The sequence below is a fragment of the Taeniopygia guttata genome, chromosome 5 (genome assembly GCF_048771995.1).
Source record: "Taeniopygia guttata chromosome 5, bTaeGut7.mat, whole genome shotgun sequence".
Taxonomy (NCBI): Eukaryota; Metazoa; Chordata; class Aves; order Passeriformes; family Estrildidae; genus Taeniopygia; species Taeniopygia guttata.
The window spans coordinates 26,557,201-26,569,724 of NC_133030.1; the positions used below are offsets into that span (position 1 = coordinate 26,557,201).

The 12,524-nt window shown below is 44.2% G+C and overlaps 2 protein-coding genes across 6 annotated transcripts in view; both read left to right on the plus strand.

Annotated features, from left to right (window-relative positions):
* The first annotated feature begins 28 nt into the window (after positions 1–28).
* On the plus strand, positions 29–2,613 carry HARBI1 (harbinger transposase derived 1). Of its 3 annotated transcripts, none has more exons than XM_030274252.4 (3): positions 29–414; positions 564–1,295; positions 1,842–2,613. In XM_030274252.4, the coding sequence occupies exons 2-3, from the start codon at positions 626–628 to the stop codon at positions 2,216–2,218; spliced, it is 1,047 nt and encodes a 348-aa protein (XP_030130112.3). In that variant the 5' UTR covers positions 29–414; positions 564–625; the 3' UTR covers positions 2,219–2,613. The 3 variants fall into 3 exon arrangements, with proteins under 3 accessions (XP_030130112.3, XP_041572543.1, XP_030130114.3); XM_041716609.2 differs by having other exon boundaries at positions 29–373; XM_030274254.4 differs by having other exon boundaries at positions 54–199.
* A 2,511-nt stretch (positions 2,614–5,124) lies between these two features.
* AMBRA1 (autophagy and beclin 1 regulator 1) overlaps positions 5,125–12,524 on the plus strand; it is a 124,489-nt gene continuing 117,089 nt past the window's right edge. The window contains exon 1 of one of the 3 annotated variants that reach the window (XM_030274256.4): positions 5,125–5,334. The gene's annotated coding sequence lies outside the window, so the exon portion shown is untranslated. The remainder of the gene's footprint in view (positions 5,335–12,524) is intronic. The other 2 variants (XM_030274257.4, XM_072929950.1) reach the window with 2 other exon arrangements.

Here is a 12,524-nt window from a genome sequence, read left to right on the forward strand (position 1 = left end):
CGGCACTTTCCGCACGCAGCCGCCGCTCCCCGCGGCGTGCTGAGCCCACAGCCCGAGGCGGGCGGGAGGTCGCCGAGGCCGGGAAGAGCAGGGCAGCGCCCGGCGCCGCTCCCGCCGGTAGCCCCTGCCTGTGGCGAATCTGTCGCGGCGAATGTGGGGCCGGGCCGGCGGGGACCGCCTGGGAGCGGCCGCGGGGCCGGTAAGGGCTGGGAGGACTCCGGCGGAGGTCTGGCGGTCCGTGGGTCTGGGGCGCCCGGCAAGGGCAGCGCCCGCCGGGGCTGCGAGACTGCCCGCGGGGCTGCCCGCGGCTCTGTGTGCCGTGCCCCGGCGGCGGTGGCTGGGGACGGCTCCAGATCCCTCTCCGCCACGGGAGGTACATTCCTGTCAGCGCCAGGCGGAGTCGTCGGCCCCGCGGTGAGCCCAGCTGCCTGCCCGTGTATTTAAAGCAGAAAAAGAAAAGTAAAAAGATTTGCTGGATGATCAGACTGAAAGGAAAGTGATAACGGAGTCTGGAAAGCTCATCAGTAACAACTGTTCTGAGTATCCTTTTTTGCTTTATGCAGGTGAAGCCTCTGGGAAAGCCCTGTCATAGAGGAGCCCCAGGGGACGCCCGTGGCCGTCAGCCATGGCCGTACCTATCGCGGTTCTTGACTGCGACCTCTTGCTCTATGGCCGCGGACACAGGACTTTGGATCGCTTCAAGCTGGAGGATGTCACGGATGAGTATCTAGTATCCACGTACGGCTTTCCCCGACAGTTCATTTGCTACCTGGTGGATCTCCTGGGAGCCACTCTCTCACGCCCTACACAGCGGTCCAGGGCCATCAGTCCAGAGACGCAAATACTTGCTGCGCTGGGTTTCTATACCTCTGGCTCCTTCCAGACTCGCATGGGGGATGCTATTGGCATTAGCCAAGCCTCGATGAGCCGCTGTGTTGCCAATGTAACCGAGGCGCTGGTGGAAAGAGCCTCACAGTTCATTCACTTTCCTAAAGATGAAGCTTCTCTACAGACGCTGAAGGATGACTTTTATGGACTGGCAGGAATGCCGGGAGTGCTTGGGGTGGTTGACTGCACCCACGTGGCAATCAAAGCGCCCAATGCTGAGGACCTGTCTTATGTGAACCGAAAGGGTCTCCATTCCCTGAACTGCCTCATGGTCTGTGATTCCAGAGGAGTCCTCCTTAGTGCTGAAACACACTGGCCAGGCAGCCTGCCTGACTGCACGGTGTTAGAGCAGGCAGCCCTCACAAGCCAGTTTGAAACTGAGCTACATAAAGATGGCTGGTTACTTGGTAAGTAAACTTTTTATCCTTGTTTTCAGTGGAAAGTCTATATTGTCTCCTTACTGAGTGAGAACCTCTGGGTACAAGTGATATGTTTACTTTCAATTGCTTTCCTGCAAATTGCTTTGAGATTTATGACTCAGTTTGGACAACCTTTATCTTGGAAGCTTAGAACAGTAACTTCTAATCTGTGTTTTATACAATCTGACTGTTGTATGTATTAATCCTTATTCATTCTGTTAATAGCTTTCTTTCAGTATTTTACACCTTTCCATGCTGAATTATGCAATTTTTAATTCTAGGTACTGCCCTAGTCCAATTGTTTCCCGTTTTATGCAGTAGATTAATTCTTTTAAAACTCTTCTGTGGAAAATCTTATGTAAAACTGAACGCCTTTACTTTGTTACATTTGTAAACTAGAATTACTTCTTCCTTTACTGTTTCTTTTAGCCAGAGGAAGAACTTATTCTTTATCTGCTGTACCAGAAAACCAGGCTGAAACCTGTGGCTAACTGTAGGTGTGTAACCTGTCCTGCTCCTTTCCACTACTAATAGGTGACAGCTCCTTTTTGCTCCGGACGTGGTTGATGACCCCTCTGCACATTCCCGAGACGCCTGCAGAGTACCGCTACAACATGGCCCATTCCGCCACTCACAACATCATTGAGCGCACGTTCAGAACCATTCGGTCGCGGTTCCGCTGCCTCGATGGCTCCAAAGGCACCCTGCAGTATTCTCCAGAGAAGTCCAGCCACATCATTCTGGCCTGCTGCGTGCTTCATAACATCTCCCTGCAACACGGGCTGGACGTGTGGTCTGCACCAGCTGCAGGACACATGGAACAATCGGAAGAAGAATACGAGCAAATGGAATCAGTGGACTCAGAAGCCTGTCGTGTTCGTCAGGAACTTTTACTTACTCATTTTAGCTAATGTTGTGACAGAGAGAAGGCTTTTAGCAGTTCATCTGGGAAGTTATCTGGAGCAAATATGCCCCTTCCTCTTCTTTAAGCCTGTAAAGACTTAAGCAGATGTGAGACAAGAAGAAATATACTCTCTTCATTTCAGGCAAATTTCTGAACTTCTCTCAGTCTCTCCAGAGATTCTGTTTAATTGGTACATTTTTGCTGTCCTGATGCTTAGAGGCACCCCATTCACTTGACTTAGAGAACAAGGACTAATGTGACAACAGTGGGAAAATTAGGGAAATTGCCTTTTATAGTGATGGACAATCTGTAAACCTCGCACTGTTTTACAAGTGCAATTCTATTCCACCATGTAACTCAAAACACTTATGATTGATTAAACAGTATTTTGCACAAATTAAATTTCCACATGAGCTCCATTCTACTATGAATTCATGAGCAGCAAAGCAAACATTTATATTTTTCTTTGCAGGTATAAATTCTTGCTCAACACCATTTTGCCGTTTCGTACATCTCACAAACCCCAGTGATTTCTCTGAAAGCTGGCAGCTGTGTTCTGGGAGAGTCTGGCATTTTGCTGGGCACACACTAGTGCTTGCACAGATCTGGAAGGATTGAACATTCCTTCTTTCCCAAACAGGCTGGAGAAGATGTTAAGCTATGGTGACTCTGTCGGGTACTTAACAGACATCAGGAAATAGGCTAGTGGAGGTGAAGCTCCTTTTCTCCTGCAGCAGGAAACTGGTCATCTTGTTGGCTGCTGTAATAGAAATGCCAAGATCTGACTGGGTCACAGAAATTGAACCGGTTGCAAAAGTTCTCCTTTTAGATCAAAGCAGAGGTGTGGAAAGGCTGCTCTAGCAATGCTGGCAATCTACTTCTTCAGTGGAACAAGATGACTGATACATGCAGTTGTTGCTGGCACAAGGCTGGGCAGTTTCCTGGAAATGTTCTGTTTCTAAAAGGCACAAGTGTTTCCAAGGATCTCATGACAGCAGTCTAAGAAAATTTAGTTTCTTAGATTATATTGTTTACTGGGCAGTAAATGTAACAAAAGTGGTAGGGAATGCAGAAAACTACAAAACTGTAGCTGCTTAAAGTAGCAGTGACACTGCCTGACATTGTGGATCTGTCCTTTTAGAGGAAGCAAGCCTGGATCATGCCCCACGTTTGATGAATACAAGAGTATGGGACATGTTTCACAGTGCAGGGTGGACACACCGGGTCAGATACACTCTGCCAGGTTTGCAGTGGCAGTAGGCACTTACTATCTCTCAGAAAATCAAGCATGCTTGATGATGTGTAAACAAAACGTTTTTAGAAGCCTCAATGAGGGCTTTAAAATATTATGTACAAAGATCTCAGATGTAATTCAGTTTTCTTTATGCAAGGTGTTATACAAGAACTACTGTTGGTTACTGCAGCAAAACTCCTGCTCCTTTTGCCTAGGAAAAAGCAGACAAGCATTGTTTTCTAAAAAAAGCATTTTTAAGGTAAGAGGTGCTGCCATATATGGTGCCTGATGGCTCATAATCACATCTGACAGTCTGTACTAAAAATACTGTTCACTAGACCAAAACACCAGCAGACACTGAATGAGCTGTGTGGGGGTGGTAAGGTCAAGTGAGACTTGGACATGTGTAGGTACAAACATTGTCACTTAATGACATGCTGGAGTTTCTCAATTTACGCTATGAATAGCTCTTCCCAGCGTGTGCTGAGGCCAGAGCAAACTCAGAGTGAAGGTATTTCCTGGAACACATTTGCTGCTCAGTTTTGTTTTCTTTCAGACACTGTCACTTGTGGTAGAGTTTAATTTCAAAACTGATCTCCCTGCTTATCAGTTTGGGCAAAAACTGCATCAAGCCATGCCAGACAAAAGCCATCCACTAACACTGTTCTTACCTGAGTCAGATATCAGTACCCTTCTCTTCACTCAGGATATTTAGGGAGCGGTTTCCACCGCATACTCCTAAGCAGCTTCCTTCAAAACCATTCACCCAGACTTTTTTCTTTTCCCTCATGGGGCCAGGTTGCTCAGAACTCTCTCCATCCAACCTGGCCTTGAACACTTCAGGGATGGGGAATTCACAGCTTCTCTGGACAAGCTGTTCCTGTGCCTCACCACCCTCACAGTAAAGAATTTTCTCTACTATCTAATCTAAACATACTTTCTTTCAATTTAAAGCTCCATCTTTCCTCTTAAGTTCCCTTCAAGTACCAAAAGGCAGCAGTTAGGTCATGCAGGAGCCTTCTCTTTTCCAGGCTGAAAAAAATTTGAAAAAATTATTTTCTGCAAATTGCTTTGAGATTTGTGATTTAGTTTAGAAAATCATGCTGTGAAAAGCCAGTGTCCACAAAGCAGACAGAGGAGTCCTGCAACTTTATTTACTTTATTTGAATAAAAGGAAGGAGTTCACTGGGCCATCCCCTGGCGGAGTCTCTAAAGATTTTGGAGGACACAGCCTCCTTTTATCCTAAACTCCCGACTGCGCATTGCCCTGCTCCTTTCCCCATTGCCTGAGCTATTGGGAAGGTACAGCTTCTCCATGTGCCTGCTACATATTCCCCTAAAGTTCAGGAGCTCAAACTATTTGGGTTTTGCGACAAGCTGGAGACCTCCGGGGCCAGACCTGGGCGTGTGGGAAGACGTTAACGCCCATTTCTGCTTTTCAGTCTAGACAACCCTTATTTTGGAAGTCTAGAACAGTAGCTTCCAATCTGTTTAATACAGTCTGTGGTACGTGTTAGTTTACATTCATTCTGTTAAGAGCATTTTTGCAGTATCCCACACCTCTCTAAACTAAATTATTCAGATTTTAATTCTGGGCCAGGGCGCTGCCCCGCGGTTCTCGGGGCTCGACTGCTCTCGCCTGCCCTCCGTCGCCGCCGGGCGGCGGTGGAAGACCTCGTCGCTCGGCTGGCGCTGCCTGGCGGCGTTCTAGCCTCGGCTGCTCGGGCCTCGGTCCCGCGCTCGGCGCCGCCGCCGTTGGACCCCGCTCGGCGCTCGGCTGGCCCGCCTGGCCGGGGCTCGGCGCGGCGGCGGCGACCGACCCACCGAGCGCCCGACCCACCGACCCGGGGCCGCTCCGCCGCCGGCCCCGCTCCGGCCCGCCGCTGCAGGTACGCTCCGGGCCTACGCGCGCCGCCGGCCCCGCGCCGAGGCCGCGCCGCCGCTCCCGGGCGGGCGCGGCCGGCCCCGCGGCGGCGCCCCGGAAGGCGGCAGTACCGACCCGTGTGAGGCCGCGGCGGGCGCAGCGCGGCCGGGAGGGAGTCGGGAGTCGCTGCCGGGGCCGCTGTACGGGGGGAGTTCCGGGACCGCGGCCTTGCGTGGGGGCGCGGGGAGGCCGGCGCCGCCTCGGGCCGGGCGCCGCGGCGGGAGGGCGCAGCCCGCGGGGACGGCAGCCCCGGAGGGCGTCCGCGGGCCCGGCGGGGAGCCCGTGCCCCGTGCCGCCTCCCGAGCGTGCCTCAAGCCGCATTTTCTGTCCCAGCCCGGGCGCTGGTGCTCCGCCGTCCGTCGCCCCTCTTGCTGCCCCTGCGGCACCGTTCGGGGCCCGGCCTCGGTCCAGCTGCGTTCTGGGGCTGTTGCTTCGGGATGTTTTTTATTGTTGTTGGTGTTTTCCGGCCTTACCCGAATAAAATGTGCGGCAAGCGTTGTCTGCTCTAGCTTTCCTGTTTTTCATCGTGTATTGCAGAACACCTGCTTGTGAAAGTAGTGTTTGGTATAAAATGCATTCAGGTGTGCCTCTTGTTACGTCTTGTCCTGTGAGGAAACGAGCCCAGCTAATTCACCAGCTATGGGAATGTTTTTGTTGCCATCTACCATATTTTTCCTGCCAACACATAAATTTCTGTAGTGTTTGTGTAGTGTTTTTTTGGTTACTTGTGATCCTGTCAATACCATGCATTCAGCTGCCTTTGGAAAGAATTTTTCCTGTACTAAATCAGTATTTCATCTTCAAGAGATCATGTAGGTGGTTATGAGTAGCTTTTCTCACTACACATTTTCAAGTATTGTTCTGTGGTGATAGATGGATTCAAGAATTGCTATATAGATATAAGCCTGCTTTCAAGAAGATAGACTGTATGAAGTCTGTAAATATGGCCAGTGCTCAGTGCTGCTCTGAATGAAGTTCAGTTCTCCTCTGTTTGAAGTGTTCTTTAGTCTTTATTTAAAAACCCAGTGTGTTTTTCTATATTTGTCCTTGTTTACTGCTCCACCCAGCTTGGTGTCCTCTGCAAATGTCATCTGGCTTCTTTGCCTTTGCCACTCCCATCCTCTTTCAAATTGCTGATGGGAATGTTAAAAAGGGACCTAAGAATGACCTGCTGGTAATGTGCACTTATTGCCAGTCCATTATTGGTCTCTTAAGTTTGTTGTTGGGTCAGTTTTCAGGATGTGGTATGGGGTTGAACCCATGCAGATTTGAATGCCTTATGGGTGATTCAGGCAACAGGACCCGAAATCTCTGCTAAATTTAAAACCCTTTCTTGTGTTCTGAAAGACTGTTGTAATGCATTTCCTAACATTCATAACTCTTCAGTGTAGCTTGTGTGCCAGTTCTGGAGTCCACAACTGGTGCTTCTTTGGGTAGTTTTATTTTTAAAAATTGGTCAATTTCTATTTTGATGGTCACAAATAAGAGTATTTTTTGTGGCAGTGTGGCTCTTAATGAGTAGGGCTGTCCACTAACATTTACATTTTTCCTGATGCTTGGAATGAAGAATGTATTTGGATCCAGATGTCTGGATGTGCCTTTTCAGATTGAGTTGCTGGGAGTTTCTGCTGAATATTTACTTTTGCTGACAGCTCCTTCTCAGTTTTCTTTCTTTTGCCCTTTTCTGAGTCATAACTGACCCTCTAGATTCTTGTTTGGTTGTTTCCTACTTTTCCATTTTCCGAGCAGCACTTTTAACTTTTATGCAGCTGTAACAACTAGTTCTAAAGAAGGCAAGCAATGATCCAGTCTGCTGGTATCCCTCTGCCAGAAGTTTGGCATTTGAATAATTATTTTTTTAAGAAACTTCTGGAAAGAAACTCTAGTACAAATCTTTTATGCCATGATTAGCAAACTGACTGAACTCATGGGTCTTGCAAGGTTCTTGTTGATGTGAATTCTTACTACTAATGCAAGCAGCACTAAGGTACTTTTTTTTTTCACTCTTGAGTTTCTGGGGGCCTGATAAAGGGCATAATGCATGATAATAGTTACCTTGTGTGTTTTGTGTTAGTAGCCCTGTGCTATCTTAGCAAGGAGGGTAATAGAAAAAAATACTAGTAAGGGATGGACAGAAGAATTTCGTTTTACAAAAGTGTATGACAATGTGATTTACAGTGGAAGAGGATTAATATTAGAAATATTTTACTGGAAGGTTGTTGCAGGATATAGTAGTTGCCTAATGAAAGACCCATTGATTGGGTTGCTTGAAACTAGAGGAGACCTCGTTCCTCTACAAGAGGAAGCGGTACTTGTCTGCATCTCAGGACTCAGTTGGTTGTTAGGAATTCTGACTGGGATTGTTGTCTAGTAGCTGTCTGTTGTCTCCAGTTTTTGCAAGCTGTTTGTTGAACAGAATGATGAGGTATCAGGCTTTAACATGGAGAGCATCATCTTAATCCGTGTGCTCGCTCTGCTCCACTTCACATGTTCTCAGTGAGGTGTTTTGGGTTGTCCTTGCAGAGTGATTCCTGCTTCCTTCTTCCTGGTATGTATTACTAATTCTTCACCTTGAGCAGCGCAGAATAGCTGAGAGGAGTCTCTGACTCATGTTTTGGACACTTTTCCCCCTCCCTTTATATTCCTCCCACAGACTCAGTCTAAGGCCAAGAAGGGCAATGGTGTCAAGAATTTGCTGTGTTTCTTCGTTCTGAGTCTAAATCTTCATTGTCTCCCACCTCTTCTATAATCCTGGTACATCTTTGTGTGAAGACTTCAGCTTCTGTGTGGATCATTTTTGCTTTTTGTCTTTTTACTGTATTTCCATGTGAGCAAGAAATTTTATGACCTGTATTTTCTAAAACATGTTCTTGCTTCCAGTTGCTTTTTCTTTATTACTTGGATAAGGTGCATGTGCCTTAAGTGTAGCCTTGAATGCATAAAACACTTTGTCTTCACCTTGGGGGGGTGTGTGATGCTTCTTCTGCTGCTCTGTAGTGTTAGCACTCCCACATTGCTATGGAATGGGTGATGTCACTTGGGGGCACTTTGCTGTGGCCCTTGAAGAACTTGATGAAGAGCTTGAAGAATCTTGATGTGACTATTAATGTGAATAATGGGATTTTGAATTGAGAATTCCTTTGCCTTTCTGATGAAATGAGAATAACTTTTAGGGGGTTAATCTGAATTCTGTATTGCTCTGGCTTTCTTTTCTCTCTGTCCCTCATTTCCTGCTGTGTATAATACTTAACAAAAGATGCTATGGTTTGAGTATGGAATTGTGGAAACTAACTCTTAATCTTCCAGATCTCAGTTCTGCTGTTTGACTTACCTTAAAGCTTTGTGAAATTACGTTTATTCTCTTCCTATCTTCTGAATTGAAACTAATATCTCTCTTCTCAAGAATTCATTAAGTTTATGTGGAAGTTGTAATAATAGTTATGAAAGTGCTTCATAGTCTCATTGGTAAATGAAACTGTCAGACTCCAGATATGGGTGATCACTTACATTTTTTATTATTATTACTTCCCTTTTTATATTTACCATTCATTTTTTGACCTTCAGGAGTTGATATCTGCAAGTTTCTCTATCATGTCTTCATCATTTTACTGTAAATAGCCAGAATTTTAATGTACTTCTTACATCTAAAAAGTTCTTTTATGTGTATTTAGCTCATTTAATCCAGACTGGGAAGACAAATTAAGATTCTAATGGCAATTAGTTCCTTGTTGCTGTCATACAGGATCTGGAAATGACAAAGTACTATTGACATCTTTGTAGTGTAATTGGATTTCCTGAGCTGTTTGCAGTCGCAGTTTAAAACGCAGCATTGAATTTTTCAATCATGAAGCACTAAGACAAGTTATTTTTCTTTAGCAATCCTGTTTTATGTGTCAACACTTATTGCAGTGAGTGCAATTTAGAGCAGTGTGTCTACTGCATCTACAGAAAATGTGCTTTAGAATTACTTTCCATCTCTCTCTGGCTTTAATCTAGGCAAAACTTCAGCTTACACTATAATACTTTGGGGAGTATTTGAAAACTGGGAAGAGTAAAACCAGGACCATATAATGGAAGTGCCTTCATAGTATTAGTTTTGGGTTTTCTTGGATAGTTGCGGCATAAACTTTCAAACACTTCTCCTAAGTGCTTTTTATTCTCTGTGTTAGAGGCACTTACTATAGACTGACTCTTGTTCTGATTAAATTCTTAAATTCAGCAGCTTTTTTTTTTTTAAGCATAATCAAGCACACAAGTTGAAACAGAACAAAATAGAGTTGGGTTAGAGTTTAGCTTTTTTTATTGTTTTGATTAATCATGCTTAAGACAGTTGTTACCCATCTGTAGACTGTTTTTATTTGTGGGTTAGCCTTGTTTAAAGACTCTAGTCCAATGTAACGTTATTTTAAATTTTTGTTTATTTAGATATTACTGCAAGGTATCTTGAAGTTTGCTCTATGCAAAATATTTTCAGGTATTTGGGGTTGGGTTTTTGTTTGTTTTGGTTTTGTTTGTTTGTTTTTAACCCAAGAAGAGTTAATACAGTCTATAAACAGTTAATAGAGTCTATAAACAGTCTCAATGTTCATCTGGAACTACCACAAATGGAGTTAAGGGAAGAAAAATCAAATGTTGTTTGGAGTAAATTTAGACATATATTGCTAATCAGGTATATTGCCAGAAATTCATATGGCCCTGCCATTTAAGAATGAACATAGTCCTGTTCTTCCAATACTTATGTTTTGACCCATGCTACTATTTGGGATATGAGTCATGTCACCTGTTTTTTTACTGATTTTGTTGTTGTTACAGCATTGTTCAAATGCCAGTGCTACTGGCAAACTAGGACTTACCAAACTAGGACTTCTTGAGTTGTCTTGTTTGTTAAACTGAGTTGATGCAGTGCAAAGAGGGCAAAACAGCTTTTTAGTTTTGGTTTTACATAAATATTTTTAAAAATTTTGCTCTGGTTTTCAGGAGGAGGCACAAAAAGGGTTAGTGGGAATAGCATAACATTTGATATGGATTGAATCAGTATTTTCAATAAAACTGCAAGTATAAGTCTTCTATCCAGTTATTTCTTGGGCTTCTTATGTGATATTGTTTGATGCAGTTTAGGAAAATTATGGCTTCAGAATTTCCATATTGCAGATGGGAAGAAAACACAGGTTGTAAACAAGGAATGGAACTACAAAGTCCCTGGAGCTGTGTGATTGCTTGTATATATCCCAAATTATGTTCTAGGCAACTGGTTTGTTCTTGGAGATCTCCTGTCTGGGTGTCAGAACCAGATTTTATTATTTTATCAGTGAAGTGCCTGCGAAAGGAGAGGCTGTGTAGTTCATAGTCCTTGGCAAGATGATATATGGCTGTTTTCAGTGGGCACTTTTTGCTTTTTTGAGCTTCTAAAAAGTAAAAAGGGTCTTGAAAGGCATTTTGCTTCAAAATTAAGCTGTGTAAACTACAAGGGAAACCAACTTGTAGAAAATCCTTAGAGGGAATAGCCTGTCTTGTGACTGCAGCCTTCATTAGGCTCATTGTCAGCAAAGATAAAGCATTTGAGCTGTAGTGCTGCATACACTGTTTTCATGCCTGTCTGATGATCTGATTGCTCTTGGAGAACCCACCCACATGTGCAATAGTGGGAATGCTAAATTATTGCTAATATTTATTAAATGAAACTTAAATTACTAACATTTATTAAATGCAATAAACAGTGCTCTTGGAATTTTTAGTGTGTTGCTGGCCTGAGATGCTCCACTTTAATTTGGAATAACTGCAATAGCATTGTTAGGGCTGGTCATGCTTCTTCAGGACAGACATTTTTGAAAACAGAAGTAACTCTGGCTTGCAAGATAGGTAGGTTCCTGGCCAGAGCTGGGGGAGTTGAGTGTAATAATCTGTTTCCTCTTCTTTTCTAGAGACAAGTTTACTTGTGGTTTTTCAGGACAGTGTCATGCCTCATGGTTCACCACAGTTTTGCTTTTGTTGCGTTTTAAATCCTTTTTTTTTTCCCCCCCGTGTATATTATTTAATACAAAGCATACAGCCTTGGCTCATCAGCTATGTGTGGATCATGGCTGTTTTACACTCAATACGTTATGGAAATCTTAAAACTGACAAAGGGACTTGGAGACCAAAACTATTGACGTGTGCTTTTTTCCCTCTGGTCTCTCACGGGGAGTCTTATAAATGCATTCTCTCTGTGGAACCCAGATTGCAAAGTCAGTGACAGCTTTAATATTTCACTTCATATTGCCTCTTTCTTCATCAATCACATGAGGTCTCTTTGGGCAGCAAAATTGTCTGAAATTATTTGGACATTTGTATCTTCTGGATAGATCTCCCATTGTAAATATCATTTACTGATTGCAGGGAGGTTTTTTTTTTCCCTTTTTAAACACTGATGGGGCTATTTATACTGATTCTGTGCACATGCATTAGGAAAGGCTTTTAGTGTTGGTTGCAAACAACCACAAAGTTCTTTGCAGTGGTAATAGATTAGTCTGAGAGCTGAAGGCCACATGAAATAATGTTTTTTCCCCCATGAAGAGTGGAATAACGTAAAGGTAGTATTGCAATATTCATCTTTGTATCAAAGCCAGCTGTGCTCCCAGCATGGTGGTACCAGAATCTCCACGAAATTAATAGCAACAAAGATGGGGAAGGGGCACATTAGGAGATGGGACCATCATCTCTGTAAAGTGCTGAAGTTTTGAACTGGAATGGTGAGCCATTGCATAATTCATAAAATATCTTGACATACTTTTTATACGGCAAATTGAATGTGCTTCTTTTTATTCCTTTTCTCACCCTGCATTTCTGTCAGTGTTTTCAGGGGGTCATGTACCGCTACAGAGTATTACCAATTTGCAGCTTCACTTTGGCTTTTTAGAGGTTCAACATCTATAAAAGTGATAAGTAAACCTACATTCCTCTAATGCTGGGAATTCTTCAGGCTTCTTCAAGGATGGCTGGTACAGAACAAGTAAAAGGCTTGGGTTTGGGCTGTGTAATGCCCTTTCAAAAACTGTGAACAGCCCAGCATGTTGTTCTGAAATGCCCTGAAGGGAGAAAACTCTTAAGGAAAGAAAGCTGCCAATTATAGAAACATTTCTTGACTCTCCATTTTCAGAATTTTTTGTGGTCGTCTGT

Bases quoted from the DNA above. Each gene is read 5' to 3' on its own strand.
- HARBI1 (XM_030274252.4), top strand. From the start codon at position 626: ATGGCCGTACCTATCGCGGTTCTTGACTGCGACCTCTTGCTCTATGGC. The intron at 1,296-1,841 runs GTAAGTAAACTT...CACTACTAATAG, and splicing joins TAAAGATGGCTGGTTACTTG to GTGACAGCTCCTTTTTGCTC.